Below are 27,005 nucleotides of genomic sequence, written 5' to 3'. Positions count from 1 at the left end.
ACTAAGGTTCGTACTATTTGAATATATAACATTTACAACTTTCGCGTTTTGAACATATATAATTATTAAAACATATTTAAAACCTGGTCTATCGCGAATTTATTTGGTTGCCTTTCCGACGTTTCGACGCAGGTTTCACTGGTCGAGTTCGCACTTATTTAAATTCGCGATTAAGGCCGGTTTAGAATATTATGTCTCTTTGTTATTTGATTATATGTACTTACTCTGATCTGTATTAAACTTGCTATGTAGGTGCGTAGGTAACTTGCATGTAACTATTATGTCAATAGGAACAATTATTTTCCTGCTCTAAAATGAACAGGCTGCTAAGGGAGGGGGCAGGCTGAATAACGTAACAAATACTAAATAGCACTTGTTGATTTTTTAGGGTTCCGTAGCCAAATGGCAAAAAACGGAACCCTTATAGATTCGTCATGTCTGTCTGTCTGTCCGTCTGTCCGTCTGTCCGTCCGTATGTCACAGCCACTTTTCTCCGAAACTATAAGAACTATACTGTTGAAACTTGGTAAGTAGATGTATTCTGTGAACCGCATTAAGATTTTCACACAAAAATAGAAAAAAAACAATAAATTTTTGGGGTTCCCCATACTTCGAACTGAAACTCAAAAATTTTTTTTTCATCAAACCCATACGTGTGGGGTATCTATGGATAGGTCTTCAAAAATGTTATTGAGGTTTCTAATATCATTTTTTTCTAAACTGAATAGTTTGCGCGAGAGACACTTCCAAAGTGGTAAAATGTGTGTCCCCCCCCCTGTAACTTCTAAATTAAGAGAATGATAAAACTAAAAAAAATATATGATGTACATTACCATGTAAACTTCCACCGAAAATTGGTTTGAACGAGATCTAGTAAGTAGTTTTTTTTTTATACGTCATAAATCGCCTAAATACGGAACCCTTCATGGGCGAGTCCGACTCGCACTTGGCCGCTTTTTTATTAACTGTCCACATTTAGGGAACAGCGATCTGCACCGGAACAATGTGTCCCGGCTTCCCCGGACTGGACCGGACCGGGCCCGGGGGACTACAATCACTTAGCGCGCTTCATCTCCGAAGCAAACGGGACAATCGGCAGACGCGCCGAGAATGCGAGAGACCTCGCTAAATGTGCCTTATAATAAACCATAGTTGTATGAAAATCGCGCCGAGGGCGCCCGAGGGAGTCTTTCGACTTTACTTCGATTGGTTGGGTATATTCTGTAATGTTAATTAATGTTGTGATGCTGATGATACCTACTCCTGAATTTATTACCTATCTTTTGGAGCTTTTGGATTGGCGGGGTTAGATCAGTTACAAATATTCATGAGTTTTTAGGGTTCCGTAGCCAAATGGCAAAAAACGGAACCCTTATAGATTCGTCATGTCTGTCTGTCTGTCCGTCTGTCCGTGTATGTCACAGTCACTTTTCTCCGAAACTATAAAAACTATACTGTTGAAACTTGGTAAGTAGATGTATTCTGTGAACCGAATTAAGATTTTCACACAAAAATAGAAAAAAAAAACAATAAGTTTTTGGGGTTCCCTATACTTAGAACTGAAACTCAAAATTTTTTTTTCATCAAACCTATACGTGTGGGGTATCTATGGATAGGTCTTCAAAAATGATATTGAGGTTTCTAATATCATTTTTTTCTAAACTGAATAGTTTGCGCGAGAGACACTTCCAAAGTGGTAAAATGTGTGTCCCCCCCCCCTGTAACTTCTAAAATAACAGAATGATAAAACTAAAAAAAAATTTATGATGTACATTACCGTATAAACTTCCACGGAAAATTAGTTTGAACGAGATCTAGTAAGTAGTTTTTTTTTTTAATACGTCATAAATCGCCTAAATACGGAACCCTTCATGGGCGAGTCCGACTCGCACTTGGCCGCTTTTTTATGGAAAGGAGCTTCGTATTATACGCTTATTACGCCACTTTCTGATAGATTAGTAAGATCAGAAAATAGCTGTCTTGTTATACGTACCTACTCGTAGGTGCGCGATAAACGATGACTTATTACGATACGACATACGTTCCGGCCGGAATCCATTTTCTATAGTGCGACGTGTCGGCCTCTATTAGGGGAATGGAACCATTTGGCTATAATGATGTGAAGATGAATACTGAATGATTGACTGACCTTTGAGGGCGGGGCAGATGCGTTTCCAGAGCGTGAGGCAGCCGCAGCGGTGGTACTGCCCCAGCGCCAGCTCCATGAAGAAGAGCGGCAGCCCGCCGAACAGCAGCATCACGCAGTACGGGATCAGGAACGCACCTGTTATAATAATAATAACGAACGAACGGTCTAATAGCGAAGAGTCTCGACCAACATCTTGAGAGACTCTCGCTAGGTGGTTGGATCAAGGGTCAGATGCAGAAGGCGGTGATCTTGGACACGGCGCGGATAGTCCGCCGGTTCCTCTTTCTGCAGCCCTGACCACCGGCAGCTTGGGCCTTGCCCCGCTGCTGGCGGCACCCTAGGTTAGGTTTTTTACAATATGTTTATATGTATTTTGTATTGTTTTTGTAAGTGGTTTTGTATTTTATTTTTATATCCATGTTATAAAATAACCTAACCTAAGCTTAAAGACAAATAAAGATAATAATAATAATCCGTTTATTCAAGACAACATAGGTCCAACACAATCACATTATTACATTACTCATTTCAGAGACACACTTCTACTTTCTACTCAATGAAATTTGAACTCTCGTGATTCACATTATCACTATAATACCCTATTGATCGGAAATAGAGGCTTACTTAAAAGGCTTGCCGTATCAAGTCGTGCATTGCAGAAATTCAGTCACCTAAAAATATTATGGATGAAGTTCATAGCATTCGGAAATGCACATAATATGCGTATATATATTGATGTATTGATGAGGTAGGTCATTATTATGTAGTAAGACCATTGTGAAAAGCGTTAGATGATAAAGAACATTTAATCAGAGTGTCACTCTCTAACACTATTCTCTTTACTTTTCTGAGAATGTTAGCTTTTGGTAAAATCAATTCTAACCAAGGCACCGAATATCTTTAGAACAAGGATCAGTTTCTTCGTTCGTACGTGTTTTTTTCTGTCGGAATAGTTAAATGAGTATGTAGTAAAGGTTACCTCCTCCGTTCTGGTAGCAGATGTAAGGGAAGCGCCAGACGTTGCCGAGGTCGACGGCGAAGCCCACCACGGCGAGCAGGAACTCCGCCTTCTTGGCCCACGTCTCGCGCTGCCGCTCCGGCGTCAGCGACACCACCACCGCCCGGCCCGTGGCCGCCGGCTGCAACATACATTGGTTAATAACAACACAAGGACCGATAGCAGCCTTATTGGCCCATTTCTCGCGCTACCGCTCCGGCGTCAGCGACACCATCACCACCAGGGATGTTGCGAACATCCGCATCCGCATCCGCAACCGCGGAACTTCCGCATTATTTTCAACATCCGCATCTGCATCCGCATCCGCATAAAATCGATGCGGAGCTTATGCGGATGCGGATGTCGAACAAGTCGGTACAGGGGGCCGATTTTTGAATTTCGACCGCTCGACTTCGTTCGAGTTTCTAGTATTTCGTTCAATAATATCTGCAGTACCTACCCGGCATTTAAATTCTACTAATAGAATTGAAAACGAGTGGTCAATACCACTCGATTCCCAATTTCAATCGCTCGTATTTCAAAAGTCAGCATTACGCTATTTTCCACCGATTTTCGAGTGACGAAATCGAGCACTCGAAATTCTAAAATCAGGAACGTCTTAGCGGCGGCGTAAGTGCTAGGTAATTTCGTCATTACCTATAACGAAATCGTCTAGATCCAGAAAAGTCGGCCAAGTTACTGTTTAATAAATATAACGCACTATATTCTTGCTCAAATACTAAACGTTTCGTTTTTTTTTAAATAAAAAAATACTAAAAATGTAATATTTGACGTTTTCTAAGTACCTAATCTTGACATCCGCATCCGCATCCGCATCCGCGGATGTGAGCCTTTAAATATCCGCATCCGCATCCGCATCCGCGGATGTCAAAAAATCGACATCCGCAACATCCCTGATCACCACCACCATCTTGGGCCACGTCTTGTGCAAGTCCCCGCGCGCCGGGCGCCGGCTATTGGTTAAATCTTTGGCGCTCGTCAGACGCTTTTTATAATTAGAGATGCGTCTAAAATGATAATTCTTGTTCATTCTATATTTCCCCCCTTCTTACCGGGGTGGTGGCGTCGTTGGGGGTGGTGGCGGGCGGGGGATCCGGCGGCATGTCGTCCGGCTCGTCGCCGGCGCCGACGCAGCGCCGCTCCGGTGCCGGACTGTCCCCCTGTGCATGACAACAACCAACCAAACATTACCTACATTAAATCAATAATTAATACCATCAACCATTCTCAACTAAGGACACACAATCACTACCTATTATAAAATAAAATCAAAATTGCTTGCATTTTAATCACAAAATGTGATTGATGAAATGAAACATCATGATGTACAACTTATAGATATATATACCTACGTTCGTTCTTGCGAGAGAAAATAGTCGATCGCTAGTCGCTTTCATCCGGCAGAGGGAGAAGAGGGTAATAATATATCCACGGAGGGTCAGCGCTCTGAGCAATCCGAGAACGCGGATGACCAACGTGTCTACGCCACCCCGGAGGACCAGTCCCCTCAACAACCCGGGAACTCAGACCCTCAAGACACGAATGCCCTAAAACCCTTGCCACCGCGGCAAGCTAGACTTAATTTAGATTTTAAGAAATACTTTTAAGGTACTTATTGTTAAATAAAGGTGGAGGGATAGTATGTATGGTTAGCAGCGGCTGCGCCCGCGCATCCCGCGGTAGGCCTATTATTATTAATAAATCAGTGTGCAAATAGCTACGGCGCGTTTCACTCGTGTCCTCATCGACATACCTACTAGATTCGATGGAGGAAGGAGATACTTTTAAATATATTAAGTTCCTGGAGGTGAGTAGCAGTACCTCTAGGTATATATATTGTGCAACGTTGAGCTAATAGGTAACGTAAATAGCGATGCGTAATAGTGTAACACTTTCGTAGATTGTTACGAATCTTGTGTTTCTGTTACACTTACCAAATACTCGACTTAGTTAGATTTATTCCTGGGGACTCTGTTTAAAAAAAAAAATGCTTATGAATATGTTACGTAAGGACTGTAAAAATCTGCTGATATTAGAGAAAAGCTGACGGTTGAGAACCGCTCAGAAAGCTATTACCATTACATTCGTCGGCCCAATCTCCAAGGCCTTCTTGTTTGCGCTCGGCTGTCAACACAGCCGCGAGGACCTACTACAGACAGTCCATCCATTCACCGGGCATTTTTACTCCTTTCCCTATTCGCTTATACAAAATGACCTCTAAGCCTTTAGTAAATCTACGTACACTTGGTTCTAAAGTATACTGGTGTGTGATAAATCGGTTGGTGGGCGCCGTGAGTAACCGCCACAGTCAACACGTGGCTCTGTTTGACAAACAGACCGACAGATTGCGGGATAAATAAAAATAATGAACAGTGACCCGCGCGGTCGCAGCGCACTCTAACACAGAGGAACCACTAGATTTACCAGGTGATTTACAATTTACATGTGTGTAGATGTAAAATTTAAGCCACGTAGAATTTGTAAATGAAATATGGTAAAGAAATGTTGCATTCATTATCTGATTTTACGGTTTTACTAACATGTTTCTAAACACAATGCGTGTCATATACATTGCGCGGCATGTATGGGGTGCGAAGTGGTCTTACATGTCGTGCGTAGTGAACAAAAATACGTGAGTAAAACCGTAATGTTTTAATTATAGTATAGGTATTATAATATATATTTTCTCAAAAATGGACGGCAAAGTCGACGTTGCCGGATGAAAAATTGGCCGCGAAGTGCGTAGTTTATGGTCAGTCAAAAAAGAGTTAAAAACATTGCAGTCTCGATTTCGGGACTGCAATGTTGCATACAGCAGCGGTAGCGGGGTTCATCTTGAGCTAAGCGGTCTCAACTAATTAATTAATAATATCCGTAAAAATGTCGCGGATCGATGTGGAGTGCATAAAAAGTGCTTTACAAAGTGTTTTACTCCCCATGGAACAAAAAATTAGTGACATATTACTTAAAGTTGAATCACTAAACAGTGAAATTCGTGAACTAAAACGCGACTTGACCGCTCAAGATGGCCACGGGTCAACTCAATCTAGCAGGATATCCAAGAATACCACCCTGACAAAGGCGCCTCTAAACACATCGACGCCAACGAGCTGTCCCGCTCCGACTAACGACCGGCCGAGGATGCAGCGCGAGTCAGCTATGCGCGCGAAAGAGAGGATCGGGCGACCTCAGAAACCTCTCAAACCGGCCGGGTTATCAAAGCGCGTTGAGACAAATGCAGCGCAACCAAATAGAGATGACCCAGTGCAAATAACCTCCAATACCGCTAACAACCAACAAAAAATTGCAACCGACGCAAACACCAGCGAACCCTCGCCTAGCCAAATTTTAAACACTGACACGGATGGGTCGTTAACAACACCCAACACACCCATCGCCGATGACAATGAAAAAAATGAATGGAAACTTGTTCAAAACAAACGCCGACGACCATTTAAACCAAAAGTAATCAAAGGTACCGCAACAAATACTTCACTGGAAGGAGTTGACGTGCTAAAGTATCTACATGCATGTTTCTTCAGCAACGATTCATCAACGGCTGGCATAATAAAACACTTAAAGAGTGTACACAACGACTCTCAATATAATGTTGAAGAAATAAAGTCCAAACATGACACTTACAAGTCATACAAAATTGGTGTACCATCGTCAGTATATACCCACTTTCTAGATGCGTCAGCCTGGCCACTAAACATTGCTGTGTCAGAGTGGATGCCCTTTCTCCGCCCCAAGCCCAACGGACCCCCTGACAGGCGTTAAACCTACAAACAGATCTGAAAAGGCAACCACTCTCTCAGTACTGCACCAAAATATCAATAGACTGAACAACAAAACACATGAACTCGAAGCCGAACTTCAGCTACGAGAACAAGTCGACATTATCTGTCTGACAGAAATATGGCTGAGATCTGATGAGCTGAGCTCCGTCAACCTAATGAATTACAGTTTACGTGCCCACTACTGCAGAACCCTGAGGATGGGCGGCGGAGCCTGTATCTACGTGCGACCTGATCTGATAACCATCGAACGTAAAGAGGTTACTGCATTATCCACTGAAATGCAGTTCGAGGTGTGCGCTATCGAATGTGTCGAGCTAGACGTCGTGATCGTTTGTATCTACAGACCACCAAAGGGTGATGTACCTCTATTTTTTACTAAATTGAGTGACCTACTAAACTTACCCGTGTTGCAAAATCACAAAGTTTTGGTTATGGGTGATATGAACTTAGACTATCTTAGTAAATGTAATAATATAAAAGAGCTCAATAATATATTATACCAATGTGGATTTAAGCAGATTGTAAAAACTCCTACTAGAATAACTGAACACTCAAAAACCTGTCTTGACCATGCCTATACTAACATATTAAAATCTGACATTAAAAAAATTGAATGTATTAAATTACCTATTTCGGACCATCACTATGTAAATATTACGATATTAATAAATAAAATTGTACACATAAATCACACTGTTTTGAAACGTCTGTTCTCAGAAACAAATAAAAATAACTTCTGTAAATACCTAGATTTATATAACTGGGATAGAATTATAAACAGCAATTGGTGCCCAAGTAAACAACTTGACCGAGTTTTAAATGTTATCAAACACTGTTTTGAAATAAATTTCCCATTAAAAAAGTACCCTGTCAAATCGCATATAAGTAGATGGGCCAGTGACAACGTACGTAAAGTGCGAAACGAAGTCCGTCACTTGAAAACAAAATGTGTATTAAATCCACACGACGACTCATTGTCCAACAATTTATTATCGGTCGAACAACGGTACGTCAAAGTCTTAAGATTAGCTCGTAGTGATTATTTAAACAACGAAATCTCAAATAGCAAAGATAATATCTCTCGTAGTATATGGCGAATAATTGCGTCCGAAACATGCAAAAATAAAAACAAAACAAGGGCACTAGATGTTTTGGTGAGTCGATCAGCTGGCGCGAGCACAGCTGAGCGAGCCGCCACCACCGCCGCCCGGCTTAACCACTACTACACGCATGCCAACTCACACAACAACAGGCCGCGAACATCCGACGCACTCAGTTATCTAAACAAGTATTTGCCATCGCGAATCCCTGCGTTTGAATTTATTCCATTTACCCTTGTTGATATTTTAACAGCCTTAAAACACATAAAAAGGAAATATTCGAAAGATGTCAATGATATGTCGACCTATATTTTGGATTATCTGCCACCTGTAGTAGTGTCATTGCTACTTGCATTATTTAATAAATGTGTAATAAACGGTGTATATCCCGATTCTCTAAAGGTTATTAAAGTCCAACCCGTCTACAAGGGAAAGGGGGATATGGACGAACTTAAATGTTATAGACCTATATCTTTGATACCCGTCATATCTAAAGTGTTTGAACATTTAATGAGTGTCAATTTAATGAAATACTTAACTAATAATAATTTACTAAACGCGCAACAATACGCGTATCAACCGGGGCGATCGACCGTCGACGCGACTCGGGATCTAGTGTCGCGCGTCATGTCACACCTCGAGGACAGGCGACATGTCGCAGCAATTTTCTGTGACTTGTCGCGTGCCTTCGAAATGGTAGACCACACACTCCTTCTCTTGAAGCTGTCACAGTACGGTATAAACGGTTCGTTCGCTCGTACAATCAAGTCCTTTCTAAACGGGCGGAAACAAAGCACGTATGTTCAAGCGCATAAATCCGATTTTGAAGAAATAGGTGACAGTGCTGTGCCCCAGGGATCGGTGACAGGAAACAACCTGTTTCTAATTCTTGTCAATGACATCACCTCCGCCTCCGACGATGCGGAGTACGTTATGTTTGCTGACGACACGTGCATCATAGTCACTGCAGAAAATTCTAGTAATTTAGAATCTAAACTCTCGCGAACCATGCAGAATATCACAGACTGGTTTACAGCAAATGGCATGCTCCTTAATATCGAAAAAACAAACAAAATGTACTTCCAACTCAAAAATAACTTGAAAGAGCGATTCAATATTACAATAAATGACACGCCTGTACCTCAAGTAAGTGAGGTTAAATACCTGGGGTTCAAAATTGATGCTGGTCTAACATGGTCTCCCCACATAGAAGCAATCTGCAAAAAACTCTCTTCAGCATGTTTTGCCTTGTCTAGACTTACCCACAGCGTATCTGAAGACAATCTAAAAACAGCATACTTTGGGTACTTTCATTCGATATTAGTCTACGGTGTGGACCTATGGGCAACATGTGCGGAACGTGAAAAAGTTTTTAAACTACAAAAACGTGCAATCCGTATAATGGCTAAAAAACCCTCAGACTACCATGCTAAGGAGTTGTTTAAGCAGCTGAAAATTCTCACGTTACCGTCTGTATACGTACTCGAAGCATGCAAGTACATACGACGCAATCTCGAGTGGATCCCCTCTAATCACCAAAAACTCCAGACTGTAACGCGTAGACGCAACCTCCTATACGTGCCCCCGAGACGTCTAGCAAAGTCTAAAAAATCCTTACACATAGTAGGCATAAAACTTTACAATACCCTAGACGAACAGTTAAAAGTTACTTCTGACTAGATATGAGCGCCGCGCCGGCGCGCCGCCGCCGCCGACAAAATTTTCGCGCCGCCGCCGCCGACGCTGCGCTATCGGCGTGGCATCGGCGTGACCTTGGTACGAGGGGCGTTCAAAATATTCTCGGTATTGATATCTTACAACCTCTTCTAAAATTTCTTTCGTTACTGGCCGCTAAGGTTTATTCATTGACATTAAAAAAAAGTATAATTCGAACCGTTCTTCTGTTCTTTTGTTTTTCTGCAATTGCTGAACAAACATGAACATCATGTGGGAATTGACAATGTTAACTAAATTAGAACATCGATGCGTGATAAAATTCTTGACAAAACAGGGTAAAAATCAAAAAACCATAAAAGAGGAAATGGATTGTGTTTACCGTGAGTCTGCTCCTTCTTTATCTACCATTCAAAAGTGGTCAAGCGAGTTTAAACGTGGAAGGGAGAGTGTTGAAGACGACCCTAGACCTGGCCGGCCTGTAGTAGCTACTTCACAAGAAAATATTGATAAAGTGGAAAAACTTATATTGGAAGATGGTCGAGTGAAGGTAAAATCTATAGCACAAGTAACCAATCTCTCTATTGGTACCGTACATGATATTATACATGACCATCTTAATATGTCAAAAGTAAGTGCAAGATGGGTTCCGCGAATGCTGACTCGGCTTCAAAAAGACATGCGTGTAGCTTGTTGTTCCGATTTTATTGACCTGTGCGGTGAAAATCCTGATGAGGTGCTGCAAAGAATAGTTACTGGAGATGAAACCTGGGTTCATCATTATGACCCAGAGAGTAAACAAGAGTCCATGCAGTGGCACATTAAGGGTTCAGCTCATCCCAAGAAGTTCAAGGTCATCCCTTCAGCTGGCAAGGTCATGGCCACGATATTTTGGGATTGTGAAGGAGTATTACTGATCGATTATAAAGTAAAAGGTGTAAATATCACAGGACAGTACTACGCTAACATTCTACGTCAATTAAAGGATGCAATCAAAGAAAAGAGGCGAGGAAAGTTAACCAAAGGTGTTATGCTTCTGCATGACAACGCCCCCGTCCATACTGCTCATATTGCCAAGGCAGCTATTGTTGAATGTGGGTTTGAAACTGTTACTCACCCACCGTATAGTCCGGACTTAGCCCCCAGCGACTTCTTTTTGTTCCCCAATCTTAAAAAGGATCTGCGTGGAAATAAATTTTCCGATGATGAAGCATTGAAGGCGGCAGTGGAGGAGCATTTTTACACCAAAGATAAAAAATATTTTTATGCAGGATTAAAAAAAATAATTGATCGATCTTTTAAGTGTATAGGGGGGGAGTATATTGAAAAATTAAAATATCAAACTTTTCGTACTTGTTTGTTTTCATTCTCATACCGAGAATATTTTGAACACCCCTCGTAGTTACTACTACTTTCAGAATCAGATAATATATTTTTAATCGAGTTTAGATCATTAACGGCGCCACTTCGAATAGTTTATAGGCATTCAAAAGGTATTTTAGGCCCATATAATTCAAAAATATCGAAGGCAAATGCAAACTTATCTGTCTAGTAACCGCGCTACTAGTCTTGGGCAAACGAAATTATTTAATATCAATTTTAACATTGTAATAAACATACTGATTTCCTTCCATTTTTATTGTGGAACGTTCCACATTACAATATTTATAGATTGTATATATACACTAGACATGTCAATCACAATGAAAAAATCGCTCGCATGGAACTAAGCCGCTATCTGAACCTGCAAGTTTTTGGCCCTGTTTGGAGCTCAACTTTCGGCCTGTTTTAAAACGCTTGAGCATTGGTCCTTATCTGATGTTAGCTCCATTTCAGCTCGGCCTTTGGTTCGCACGAATGCGCCCTCAGGAAAGCTCCAGATCTTTAACAATATGGCTTCAGTCTTTATCGGCCTGCACCCTCGCTCTGCTCTCTTGCAGCTCGGCCTCGCACAGAAGCAATCGCCGCAATCGGTGCTCCAGGCGTTCAGCCGTCAGCCAAGCTTACACTTGGCGTAAGCTTATTCTTAGCTGTATGCTTACCTGCAGCTCATCCTCTAGCCTCGCATTGGGAGGCGTCGAAATCAAGTCTTCGGTGTTACATGGAGCTCGGCGTTGGGCCTCACTTTTTGACATACATCTGTTTTGTTGGGTCGATATTGGTTAATGACGGAGCTCGTTTTTTTTGGGCTGTCGACAAGACGTTTCCCTGATACAGTCAATCTGCAATTTTTAACTTAGCACAAAAGATAAGGGCCTCGCTAAGATCTTCCGGCCAAAGCCTCGCCATGATGAAGACCGCCTCTGATGCCGCGCGATACCGCTTATCCACAGTTTATACGATATAAAATTTTTTCGTACCATTATTCAATAAATTATCCTTGATAATAAAAAATGCATTTATTTCATAACTTTCTTACAGAAAAAACATGTTTTTTCGGTAAAATTTTGGTTTGAATTCTTTTTTTATTAATCGAAGGTGTTTCAAGGCCACGCCGCCGATTCGCCGCCGCCGCCGACCAATTTTGACCGGCGCGCCGCCGCCGGCTATATGCCTATCGGCGCTCATATCTACTTCTGACTCGATATTCGAGAAAAAACTAAAGCAGATATTGTTGGACATGGCGTGCTACAGTATTGACGAATTCGTTAACTGCTACAAGTCACTGACCCATCTACACAATTATTAAATAAATTACCTATTTTAAGTAGAGGAAACACCCGCATTGCATGTTATTGTAATTTGTGATATTACCAGTGTACCTAATTAATAATAATGTATAGTACTTATAGGATAAGAAAATGACATGTAAATCTTTTTATATTTTTATCAATAAATGATCTATCTATCTATCTATCTACAAATTCCATTATTTGTCGAGTTCCAAACTTTTTAAAAGTTGAAATAGGCATATCAAATGAAGGCATAGGTCCATTAAACAGCTAAACAGATGATCAGCACTTACTTATATTATTATAATGTTGGTACCGCGACTATTTAGGTGTCTCAAATAAGTTGGCGTATTTTCAGCAGAAAAATACACTTCTATTTTTTTTTTAAGATGGCAAAGCAATTCTTTTTTGGTTTTACTTTTTTCTATGAAAATTAGAACGTTGCTTATGTAAAATATTTCAATTTCTTGCACCATTTTTGAGAAAAGCACTATATAAGTATGACTCGGCTGGAAGGCTACTTGCTGGCTTCGGACTCCCAAGGTCGACCGTTTAAAACGAATCCTCAGCCAGCAAGTAGCTACTTCCGAGCCTCGACAATAATGTATTATTACTATTTCATGAGTCTCCTGGCAGTTTAAATTCGAAATGTAGCATGTTTAGTGGACAATCTGCTCAATGTAATCTGTTACAGGTTTAGCGGGGTTTGCTTGTTGGTTCGAGGAAATGGCGGGGAACGGCCAGATGTTGCTGACTGTACCGTGACCGAGTGAATGGCCAGATGGCGTTGCCGACTGTACGTGGCGGAACGAAGGCTTATTTTCAGTATAAATGGTCTGTGACACTTGGCGTTTGTAAAAAATACAACACCTTGAAGATATTTATCCATTTATTTTCTTGTCTTCTTCCAATTTACAATAATCTCTTCTCTTGACAACCGCCTGCTAGCACGACTCAACAACCAAAGAGAGCTGTCCGCCAAGTGTCTTTCTTTTTATACCCAACCAATAACAGTCTTCAATTTCAAACTACCCTTAACTTTAAAAACTTATTAAGTAGGTATGCTAGGTCTTATTTCAAACTACCCGTAACTTTAAAAACGAATTAAATAGGTATGCTAAATACCAAAAACCCTACACTCGTCCATCCTGACTCCGTGTATGTCCTCATACACGTGCCAGGTGGAAACCCTACACTTGGCCGACAGACTACGTATACTACTTAACAGTGGATACACTAATCGCATAGGATACGAAACAGTTTCAATCAGGCATCAGCAAGTCAAAATCTCAAAAACATCATCTAAATAACCTTTCGTATGCCTGCCACACAATTTGCACTAGAATTTACAGTTTCAAGGTTATTAATTCAGTGGTAAATTTTGACTAAAGCATACGAAGGGTTAAAATTGTTACTCTTCTGCCGGAGACATCCTGCTGGAGACGGCTCGCACCGGACTCTGGCGGCGCGAGGCGGGCTCCTGCTGGAGACGGCTCGCACCGGACTCGCACCGGACTCTGGCGGCGCGAGGCGGGCTCCTGCTGGAGACGGCTCGCACCGGACTCTGGCGGCGCGAGGCGGGCTCCTGCTGGAGACGGCTCGCATCGGACTCAGGCGACGCGAGGCGGGGGACGCCGGTAGAGGTGCGGCGCTCAACTTGCTAAAAATATCCAACATTGGGTTAATAATCACAACAGTGTACACCTTGACTAATGATTCAGGGTAACAGATCATTAATTGCCATTTATTATTCGATTTTCATGAGTAATGATCATCTCTATCTGCAGGTAGATAGTACACGAACCAATTCAATTCTCGTGACTGAAACAACAGAGTACACGAACCAATTCAATTCTCGTGACTGAAGCACTATCAATCTTCCTATAATATGAACCAGTTCAAATCTTTTCTAAAATGGTAGTACTCAGCTGTGTCAGCACACGAATCAAATCAAATTCTCGTGGCTTCAACATCATTTTCCATTATCATGTCAAGAAATCTTCAATTATAAACCTCACTCTTGAGACAGGAATATTTCCCGAGAACCTTTCAGTAACTTTAACCCTGACTATAATTTATAAAATATTACTTATGATGGATAACAGCGATAATTAAGTAATTATTGTGTACAACTTGACCTATTATGTTCCCATTATCAATGCATTAATCATCTGGTACTAAAAACCTATACCTAATAGCTCCCCTCCCAATGTTTTCAGAGAAGGTCGTATATTCTAGCTTGTTAGGATTTATCCAAGCTGACAAAGTACTTAGTTCATCAATTGCAAGACGCGTTGGGATTTTCAGACTATTAGATTTTTTTTATAATATGCATATTGTTTTATGAAAGACTTGAACAGTATATTAATTCACTAACCGTCTTTACAGCATACCAAATCCCGCAGTTCGGGAATAAACATAGCACCTAAATAGGCGTGTTTCCGCAGAAAAAGGACCAGTAATATTTTCTCTACACGTTGAATTAAATAAATTATACGTTTCAAATGTTACATGGCAGACATAAACGATAGAACTGCAAAAACCTGATGTTTTACCTATCCGTACCTTCCGACTTGTTCTAGAATACAATCAAAAATGTATACCATGGAATCGCATATTTTGTAACTGAAATATGGTATCATTTAACTACTGGGGTGATTACGACGACGTTGTAATTATGTTTAGGTTGTAAGAAAACTGCCCACGCAACATGTATCACCAATATCCACTCAGAGATTTCTTCAAGGAAATACTTGCGTTAATTGAGATCTACATACTGGAGCTAGAGATTTCTTCAAGGAAATACTTGCGTTAATTGAGATCTACATACTGGAGCTTCGCCTTTTTGTAAACATAAAATATTAAGAATAAATCTTTTAATTACGATTTGCGCACTAGTATAAATATAATTATCAAATTTCAAGTTCGGCAATAAGTAAAAGTATAAAAGTGAATTCTTTACCGCAATACGTGTCTTTAATAACCTCCCAGTTGAAATTAATATCTCTTATTATTAAATTATCTGTTTTAAAAACTGCCTCAATGGTAATCTACTATTATTTGACATAAGTAAAAGTATAAAAGTGAATTCTTTACCGCAATACGTGTCTTTAATAACCTCCCAGTTGAAATTAATATCTCTTATTATTAAATTATCTCTTTTAAAAACTGCCTCAATGGTAATCTACTATTATTTGACGAGTTTTTTATAGTTCATGCATTATTTAATATATCAGCTTATCTAATTAATTTAAACATAATATTTAATATAACCAATAAGAGGCCATCAATCCTCCTCGATCTCGGTTTAATTGCGGTGAGTTCTACAGGTTCAACCATGCACTCTTCATTATCGCTTATATTAAAATCATATTAAAATCATTTCAATGTAATGCTGCAACATCAACTGCAGTAACCTATGAATTAAAAATATGATTCAATAATTCAATGATTCAATAATTCAACGATTCTACAATTCAATAATTCAACGATTCTACAATTCAATAATTCAACGATTCTACAATTCAATAGTTCAACGATTCTACAATTCAATAGTTCAACGATTCTACAATTCAATAATTCAACGATTCCATAATTCAGATTCTACAATTCAATAGTTCAACGATTCTACAATTCAATAATTCAACGATTCCATAATTCAATAATTCAACGATTCTACAATTCAATAATTCAACGATTCTACAATTCAATAATTCAACGATTCTACAATTCAATCAACCAACGATTCTACAATTCAATCAACCAACGATTCTACAATTCAATCAACCAACGATTCTACAATTCAATCAACCAACGATTCTACAATTCAATCAACCAACGACTCTACAATTCAATCAACCAACGACTCTACAATTCAATCAACCAACGACTCTACAATTCAATCAACCAACGACTCTACAATTCAATCAACCAACGACTCTACAATTCAATCAACCAATGACTCTACAATTCAATCAACCAATGACTCTATAATTCAATCAACCAATGACTATAATTCAAGCCCAATAACTATAATTCAAGCCCAATGACTATAATTCAAGCCCAATGACTATAAATTATGACTATAATTCAATCAACCAATGACTCGATCATTCAATAAACCAAACGACTCGATCATTCAATAAACCAAACGACTCGATCATTCAATAAACCAAACGACTCGATCATTCAATAAACCAAACGACTCGATCATTCAATAAACCAAACGACTCGATCATTCAATAAACCAAACGACTCTAATTCAATAAACCAAACGACTCTAATTCAATAAACCAAACGACTCTAATTCAATAAACCAAACGACTCTATAATTCAATAACCCAAACGACTCTATAATTCAATAAACCAAACGACTCTATAATTCAATAAACCAAACGACTCTATAATTCAATAAACCAAACGACTCTATAATTCAATAAACCAAACGACTCTATAATTCAATAAACCAAACGACTCTATAATTCAATAAACCAAACGACTCTATAATTCAATAAACCAAACGACTCTATAATTCAATAAACCAAACGACTCTATAATTCAATAAACCAAACGACTCTATAATTCAATAAACCAAATGACTCTATTATAATTCAATAAACCAAATGACTCTATAATTCAATAAACCAAATGACTCTATAATTCAATAAACCAAATGACTCTATAATTCAATAAACCAAATGACTCTATAATTCAATAAACCAAATGACTCTATAATTCAATAAACCAAATGACTCTATAATTCAATAAACCAAATGACTCTATAATTCAATAAACCAAATGACTCTATAATTCAATAAACCAAATGACTCTATAATTCAATAAACCAAATGACTCTATAATTCAATAAACCAAATGACTCTATAATTCAATAAACCAAATGACTCTATAATTCAATAAACCAAATGACTCTATAATTCAATAAACCAAATGACTCTATAATTCAATATACCAAATGACTCTATAATTCAATATACCAAATGACTCTATAATTCAATATACCAAATGACTCTATAATTCAATATACCAAATGACTCTATAATTCAATAAACCAAATGACTCTATAATTCAATAAACCAAATGACTCTATAATTCAATATACCAAATGACTCTATAATTCAATATACCAAATGACTCTATAATTCAATAAACCAAATGACTCTAATTCAATAAACCAAATGACTATAATACAATAAACCAAATGACTCTATAATTCAATAGACCAAATGACTCTATAATTCAATAAACCAAATGACTATCAATACTAGATACTAGATACTAGATACTCGATACTCGATACTAGATACTCGATACTAGATACTCGATACTCGATACTCGATACTCGATACTCGATACTCGATACTCGATACTCGATACTCGATACTCGATACTCGATACTCGATACTCGATACTCGATACTCGATACTCGATAATCACGATCAATTCACAGAAAATGTGCCGTTAATGAGCTAATTATTGTCCAATTTTGTTTATAATCAGATGGCATTATAAATGTGGAGCTTCCTTGCAGTTCAAATAGAAATCACAAAAGTTGGTCAAAGGCCTGACCGGCTGAGAACCACTCATAGATCGTATCTATTATTTCGTAAGATAAGATATATACGCGTTATTATATCGCATTGACATATTTAGGCAAAAATTTCTCATAATTGGTACACAAGTAATAGTTTCTATCGGTTCATCAAATTTATTTTTCTCAACTTATCCTCTGGCAATATATTCATCTTATACTTATGTTATATGTGCTAGATGTCGATGAACGAGATGAAGTCAAGCAATTCACGGTATCTAACACACATTACCATATCAAATCATTCATAATATAATAGTAAAAGTAGGTGTACATGACCTGATGTCCAGTGGCGCGTGCCTCTCGCTAAGGCTGTCGAAGCGGGGTTACTCCTGACTTTCACAACAGGACTCTGCTTCGGTCTGGATTCCTTTTTCACTGCCGCTGTTATTCCAGCTACATTCCCTTTCGCGAAGACCGAGGCTTCTGGTGTTCGCAAGCGCCGTTGATCATCATGAGTCATCGTCAGCCATATTCTCCAACAACTCGGCATGAAACGTAAAAGTATCCGGTGTTACATATACCTATATACTATATCATAATACCTTATAAACTATAAAGGAATTATATGACAAAATAATGTTTAATGGTAGTTCAAATTATAAACATTCATTTATCTCAAAAACTATGCGTCGTAGCAAAAAAATGACTGAAAATTCAATGTCCCGTTTGCATAGTAAGCCATCTACTTATATTCCACAAATTTTAACATTAAGGATCAAAATCAAAACTCAAAATCTTCAATTAAATTGCGAGACCTGGTTATAAATCATAAATATCAATTTATCTCTGAAACTATGCGCCGTAGTGAAGAAATAATGAAAATTAAGGCACCCTTGAATACTCCAACCAACACATATCAAGACCCACGTGTTGACATATTCTGCCTAATTCCCACATGTGTGTGGGTAAGTAAGTAGCAAAGAAGTTAATAACTACAGTCACGTATCTATTTATTAAGAAGAACACGTGTACTTGATTTTGTTAACTGAACATTATTATGCCTAGCTGTCGGTGGCATGGTGGTTAAATACTTTGAATTCTCGACCAACTGACGCATATATTCTTATGATTACACATTGATATTATGTCCATTTAATTACATTTATGGGTCAAACTAACCTAAGTTTAACTGATATGCAATTAGATAGCCTATAATCATAATCATCATAATATTATTAATAAATGATGCAGGTACTCATTTAAATTAAATAAAAATGTTACCAGTACCATATTTCTTACGTAATTCATTAGAATTTCGTATAGTTAATTAATTATCTCCAAGCTCAGAATAAGGGTCATGTTATCAGTTATCTCACTAAATCAATAAGTAATAGCAGTAGGCGTGTACTTACGTTCTGCACACTTCTGAAGTGTAAAAAATACAACACCTTGAAGATATTTATCCATTTATTTTCTTGTCTTCTTCCAATTTACAATAATCTCTTCTCTTGACAACCGCCTGCTAGCACGACTCAACAACCAAAGAGAGCTGTCCGCCAAGTGTCTTTCTTTTTATACCCAACCAATAACAGTCTTCAATTTCAAACTACCCTTAACTTTAAAAACTTATTAAGTAGGTATGCTAGGTCTTATTTCAAACTACCCGTAACTTTAAAAACGAATTAAATAGGTATGCTAAATACCAAAAACCCTACACGTTGGCCAAATCATCAAACGTACGATATGATTTTTGTTTTGAGTTTCAAAATTGCTTTTTGACCTTCAACTGACCCATTAAGTATGCAGCTCAAAGTTTTCGTAACTCGGATGTGAACTTTGATAGTACTCGTAACTCATTCCGCATAGCGGTGAGCAAAAAACAGGCACCGACGGGAAAGTTGCTCGATCATTTATCGTTACAATCGAAACTACACTCTACATTAACTTGTTTTTGTCCCCAAACACCAACATAAATACTGTGTAGGTTATAAATGATATAATTCGTTTTGGTTTGGACTTTAAAACGCATTGTTTAGGATATTTATCGTATTTTTGAGTTAGGTAATCACTGTAATCATTGAATAAAAAATATAAACCATACAACAACCTATTACATACGTAACATTCAACAGGTTTAAAATGTATTCAGTATGTTGCACCGGCGGGTCGAAGACGCACTTAGTTGATCGGTCAAGAAGCAAAATCCACTTGCTTAGTTGCCGTCGGCGACCGCAAGTGGATTCTTTTGACTTGTTTACCCACCGTCCACCCCCATCAGGCAATCCGTCTCGTCACGTGCTCGTAACACTTTACAACTCGTCACAGCAACCTTTATTACAATACATTTTAAATTGATATTTAAATACGACCTTAATTTCCACCAATTTTTGACTTGTTTATACGGAACAGACGTTATTTTAAACGTCATACTTCTATGAAATTATAATTATGATGTTTAAATAACATTTGCACAGTCTGGGCTATCATCAAAATCGCTAGTAACTTAGCTTTGGTCTAAGTCTATCAAGTGCACGCATTCCATATTCGCTGCTAATGATGCGACCACCTACATATGTTGTACTTACCTACCTAGTTGTGCAGATAGGTATAGTTAGACTTATTCCCTAGCTCACTTGCGTGCCCGTCTCCATTACGTTTGTTTCTCGTGTTTATCTTCGCCGGCGCAGTTAATGGCCTAACCGGATCAATTACTGCTAATCCGACACTAAACCTCCTCACGTCTCTGAACGATCACTTAATGAATAAAATAAACGCCTGCAAATCAAAACGTCTAGGCAAAGGATTTAATTAATTACAATTCCAAGTCACCCCCCTACACAGCATGTAAACTACATACAAGCAAGTAGTAGGTACCTACTCAAAGCTAACAAACACATTACTAAGGTTATTTTATGAGTAAATTTAATTGTTTTTGTCTGAAAAAGATGACAGCTGCATGTACCTACAGTTTATTAACGAATCCTAAAACGTTCACGAAAGTTATTACAGTTAACTAATTACTAAGTATTAACAATACCTGTAGCCTGTAGGTATCTGTATTATCATAGTAGGTGAGAGTAAAAACTAAACGCTTTTTAGTCTACTTATTAGTCTTATTACAAACATTAACGTATTTTAGGTAGGTATGCTTAACACCACAAACGGGCACAAACATTCTGCAAAATCGTAAAGTCAATTTTCATTTTATTAAGCCTGTAAAATGATTGTTTTCCGTTAAGTATCGTCTTATACTTAGGTTTCAAATGATCGGATATATAACATGGTACACTTTGTGGGCCCTCGCCCTAAAGTAGGAATATTTAACAAGGGCTGCGCCTAGGGTTACCAGATGACAGGAATATTCCTGACATGTCAGGAATTTTGGCCTTTTGTCAGGAATGGGGACGGAATACGAAAATGTCAGGAATTTTTTGAATTGATAGACTGTATTATAAAGTACCTTTTTATTCACTTAAATTACTCAAAAACATTGTACTTCGTAATTATTAATTAACAAATCTTTAATCAAGCATACGACGCGTGCGGCTCGGCTCAATCGGATGGCCATCGCTAACGGCTAGACCACCCCACCCCCTCCCCCCCGTCGTCGTCGTGAAAAATATTCGGAAATCAGGAAATTTGTCAGGAAATTCTAGATTCGTATCTGGTAACCCTAGCTGCGCCCGACCACGGCGCGCCGCGCCGGGAAGATGGCAGAAAATGCTACGAAAAGTCACGTGACTAACTAATTCCATACAATATTTGAGTTTCGATTATTTTTTTGAAATAGTATGAAGTTTTTCTTTTTGCTTCTGTTATATTGTTATAATAACTTGTGTTAGAACTTTATAGGATTAGGTACTTGAGTGCAGACATGGGATACATAGCAGAATGTCCAAGTCGCAAAATGTGCAGGCTACGTAAAATGAGCAAATCGCAAAATGTGCAAATCTCATAATGAGAAGATCGCAAAATGTACAGATCTCATAATGAGCAGATCGCAAAATGTGCAGTACTCATAATGAGCAGATCGCAAAATGTGCAGATCTCATAATGAGCAGATCGCAAAATGTGCAAGCAGATCGCATAATGAGCAAGTCGCAAAATGTGTAGATTTTGAAATAGAGCTCAGATTCTACAGGTCCAAAATGCGTAATCGTTGCCAATAAGGCTTCTGTTGATTACCGAATGTTAAAATATTTTGAAACAAACCTGCTATCTTTTTTATTATTTTGATACCTTATCGTGACCTTGTTTTATGAGCAAATAATTTATGAGGCAGTGCTTTGAAATATGCCCGTTGGACTTTGTACCATGCAGTTTAACTAGGGACGACACACAAAGCAAACGACATTACTATATGCACCTTTCGCGACCTGCACTTTTTACGATTTGCACATTTGGCGACCTGCACTTTTTATGATTTGCACATTATGCGGCCTGCACTTTTTACGATTTGCACATTTCGCGACCTGCTCGTTTTACGATCTGCACGTTTTACTACCTGCACCTTCTGCGATTTGCACTAGTGCTCATTTTGCGACTTGCACATTCTGCTATGGATAGACATATCATTTAACATTTCTAGTGAACAGGATATTGTACATTATAAGCATATTATAATGTGGGTGGTGTTGAAATTATATATTTGTGCTGTTGTTTTATTGTTAACTTTTTTATAATTTTTAGGACGTTTAGTAGGTAACTATATAATTGTGTAAGGATGGTCCCACATCCTCTGTGTGCCCGGCGCGACCGCCGCTCTCGCGAGTCGCGACGCGCAACAAAGTTCGAGATTAAATGTTAAATGCAAAACATTTAGTGGTCCTTTGTGCCCTTTACGGCCCGAGTTATAGTCGATAAAACGGCCATTTATCATTTATTGCTAGCCCTGAGCTAGCAGATTTAAAGAAATTCTAAGAAGGGCCGACGGAATTTAGCAACTTGTCACTTGGCACTTGAAGTGCAGATTTCTAAAGGTTTAAGAACAATTTAATTTTCACAACAGCATTGGTTGAACCAACTAACAGCAAAAGCATCAGCTTGCTTAACATATGGCCCAGGAAGATCCAGATCTTATCTTGTGTTACGGGTTACGGGTTAACGGGTTTGGAAGCGCATCAGATAGGGTTGTCTGTCCCGTTGTTGCGTTATAGAGTATAGTAGAGTACGAATTAGAATAGGTAGGTGAACTACTAAAGCACTGAACCAATGTTAATGAAATTTGCATGTGGAGAGCATACGTATTTTTTTTTGGGAATTCACCCCCCTGGGGGTCATCCATTAATTACATCACACGTTTAGGGGGTGGGAGGGGGTTAATAAAATGTGACATATTGTGACACGGGGGAGACACAAACCTTGTGACGTCACTTTAACTTCATCAGTAACCGAAAATTTATTTAAATTATTTTATTCGCTGTACATTTAAATAACAAGTTTTTAAAACGATAATCGTTTTTATTCGTTTAATTTTCTTTCCTAAGAAAAATACAAAAAAAATTACTAATATTTATATCGTCAAAAATATTTTGATAAAATATTAATAATATTTAGGTACTTACTTAATTCGATTTGGCGATTTCGTAGAAAAAATGTGACGTCACACTAGGGGGGAGGGGTTTGCCAAATGTGACCAAGTGGAGTGGAAGGAGGGGGGGGGGGGGGGTCAAAAAACCTAGAAATTCGTGTGACGTAATTAATGGATGACCCCCTGAGGGAAGGGAGCCAAAATGATAGGTACAGACCCCAGGTGGGAGGAGCCACACTCACATCTATAGTTTATAACCAGAGATCGGACAAATTTGCGACATTGCTCGCAATAATGTGGACATGACTCCAAAATTGATTAAATAATTAATAATTTAATTAATTTCTTACCTGAGGTTTAATTTTGATTCCTAATCAATAAATAACACAAAGAGTTCTTATAATGTAAATTTATTAAAAAAAATAATTAGTATGTTTTCCAAATTTTCTGTAGGTACTTATTTTTTTATATCAAAAATATATTTAAGTGCTATTTATTGACTAGGGAACAAAATTAAATCTCAGGTAAAAAAATAATTAAATGATTAATTATTTAATCTGGAGTCATGTCCACATTATTGCGAGCAATGTCGCCAGTCTGTCCGATCTCTGTTTATAACACCACGTCTAGTATGACGTAAATACCTTTACATAGAGCTTTTTATATAATGCCCGGCCGAACGAATGATTATTAAAATATAGCCAAATACTTCTTAATCTTATTCTTACCCATTATTCAGATAACATTTAGCCCACACCAGTTGACACAAATGGGTAAATAAATAAGTCAATTCAATATGTTAAGAGTCCGCAGCAAGCCCGGTGAAAGTGAAACGACGGACGGAGACGGATTGGGAGAACTCTTTAAATTAATCGAATTAAATCAAATAAACAGAACACCGCTGACTTGTTAATTTGAGAGAGTTGTTTGACTTTTGCAATCGATTTAAAAATAAATTAATTCGTGTTTGACTTGTAAGGATTGTGGAATGTTTCTATTTTTTAATATAACTAAAGTAAAAAAAGTAATTTAAATATAACTAGAATTAACAGTTTGGGGCTTCAACTTCAAACTTAAAATTCATGGTAAAATGTTCATATAGAAGTTTATTTGGTCAGTTTCACACACTCGATCACTCACTGCTCGGTCGTAGCACTACATCGTAGCCGATAGTTCAACATTCATCTGAAATATCGGATAAGGAACAATATGCCAACCGTTTGAGCCTGCAATGTTTGAGCCTGACACAAAACATTTGATTTAAAGCATCTATATAATATTGTCTTCGGTTAATACCGCGATAGTTAATCATGAGATAAAACTATTAAAACGCGCGTATTACATACATCTTGAATTTATACTACATGCCGACGTTTCGAACCCTTTACAGAGTTCGTGGTCAACGGGTAACTGAGGAAAAACTACACTGCCAAACTACCCACATACAAAATAATGAACCATCATAAACGATAAAGTATTTGTTATTGCACAAGTTTAATTGTAACGCGAGAGACTTGTGCGTGTACTGTAATAAAATAAGCCTCAGTCAGAGAGGTCGAGATTGCCCGCGTGCCGCGTGCCGGCTGCCGGGCGTGCCTCCGGCGCGTTACCGGGCCGTACGCGCACCGCACGTGCCATCGGCCGCGCTGTTATCTGACAATTTTGGAAACTATTGCAATGGCATAAGATCCATCGTCGATCGGTTAAAGACGGTCAGTGTTGTTGCTGTTAGAACATTGCACGCTTCACACACATCACATACGTACGTCAAATGTCCACGACAGACTCGCCTAATCACAATCGGATACGTAGGTATACATATATTGAACATTATTTGTTTATTTAAACTTTATTGCACAAAACATATACAACAATGTACAAATGGCGGACTTAATGCCAAATGGCATTCTCTACCAGTTAACCATAGGGCCAAACAGAGATACCTACAATTGGTGCAGAGAGAGAAAACATTACGATATGAATCAATATTATAGTCTCTAGTCTAGTGTGTAAAATTATTTCAAGTTATTAAAGTTATTGGGTCGGCAACGCGCACCTATGGAGTTGCAGGCGTTCATAGGATACGGTGATCGCTTACCATCGTGGGCCGTATGATTGTGTGTTGCCACCAGCGTCGTAGGTACACTTTATGTTTGGACAATCCAATCCTATCCAAGATGAAATTAAACGACTTTAAACATTTTCAAAAGCTTGTTTAAAGGTTTCAGCTGATTGAAAATACTTGGAGCACTAAGTATTTTCTTCGTAGCTTATTTTTTCTGCATAAGTAATTTTACTTACTAATTTGACGTTATGCAAAGATTACAGCCTAAGATCTAAAGCGAACGTTTTGTCACCGACAACTACAACGATACTTGACAATAAAATCGTTGAATTCTGAGATTTTGTATCCGTAATATTTTGTTGTGAAGTAAGAGACGTCACGGCTCTCGCTCCGGTCGGAAGGAAGTGTTCTTTGTTCACAATAAGAACTCTGGCCTTTTCGCAGACGAGCGCTTTTAAATATTCGAAACATTACATGTATTACATTACTAAGTAGGAGCAACATTCGAACTTTAAAATCTCGCCTTTACCTATTTGCAGATATTTACTTGACATAGTATTACATACTTACAGATATCCGTGGATGCAGAAAAACCGAACATCTCGCTATTCGTCGACTGATCGCATGTAATCTTGTAGCAAGATTCCGTACCGAAATCGAAGGATTATAAATAACATAGGTAGACGCGTCGTCGCCGCTATAGCGCTACCTGTGGCGGTCGGTCTGGGGACGTGCGAGCTTCGATTATCGCCGCTGTTTGTCCGGACCTTGTTATCGAACTTGCGAGCACATCTAACTTGTACTACCGAGTCTACCGACTACTACATACGTCTACTACTAGAGGATGAATCACGCTTCTACTTACTGAGCGATACACGACAGTTATACTCCTAAAATAAATAATTTGACATTTGCGAATGTGTGTGTAAATATTGTATCTAATTAGATTTCTAATATTATGACGATTTATAATATATATTTATTACATTAAATAATACAAATAATACAACACGGTGACGATTTATAATACTTTCGATTCATGGTTCAACTCCGACTCCAATATCATGTTGATTAAAAAACGCAATCGCAATATTTACAATGTTCAAGTTATTGTTATTCATGTTAACTCTTAATTATATGAACATCACTGCAGAATGTAGGTACATAACCGTAGCATAATCTATACAGGGTGGATTGATGAGGGCAGCTGCCAGATTCCGTGCTGCTACGAGAAAACGGTCTTAGAAGACCTTCCCTCGATTTCATGAAGATTAGCTTTTACAGATTTTGGAAAAAACATACAGGATGCGAGAAAAAGGTCATTTTTGACCAACTTTTTTTTTTTGCCAAAAAGTGGAGGAGTGGAGCCTAGTGTAGGTTGCATTTATAAAGTGTATAAGAGCTAAGAAGCGATTCTGAGAAATTCAACCCCTACGGGGGTTAAAA

The 27,005-nt window shown here is 38.5% G+C and overlaps 1 protein-coding gene across 1 annotated transcript in view; it reads right to left on the bottom strand.

The window, feature by feature from the left end:
- The window catches only part of LOC134652813 (sodium-dependent serotonin transporter), a 56,099-nt gene that overhangs the window by 24,976 nt on the left and 4,118 nt on the right, over positions 1–27,005 (bottom strand). Inside the window, exons 2-4 of the mRNA XM_063507986.1 lie at positions 4,220–4,327; positions 3,129–3,288; positions 2,150–2,284 (exon numbers count right to left, since the gene is read on the bottom strand). Of these exons, the coding sequence (XP_063364056.1) occupies positions 2,150–2,284; positions 3,129–3,288; positions 4,220–4,270 (346 nt within the window). The 5' untranslated portion in view covers positions 4,271–4,327. The remainder of the gene's footprint in view (positions 1–2,149; positions 2,285–3,128; positions 3,289–4,219; positions 4,328–27,005) is intronic.

The sequence above is a fragment of the Cydia amplana genome, chromosome 12, assembly GCF_948474715.1.
Source record: "Cydia amplana chromosome 12, ilCydAmpl1.1, whole genome shotgun sequence".
In the NCBI taxonomy this organism is placed as follows: Eukaryota; Metazoa; Arthropoda; class Insecta; order Lepidoptera; family Tortricidae; genus Cydia; species Cydia amplana.
This window is presented reverse-complemented; position numbering and strand designations above follow the sequence as displayed.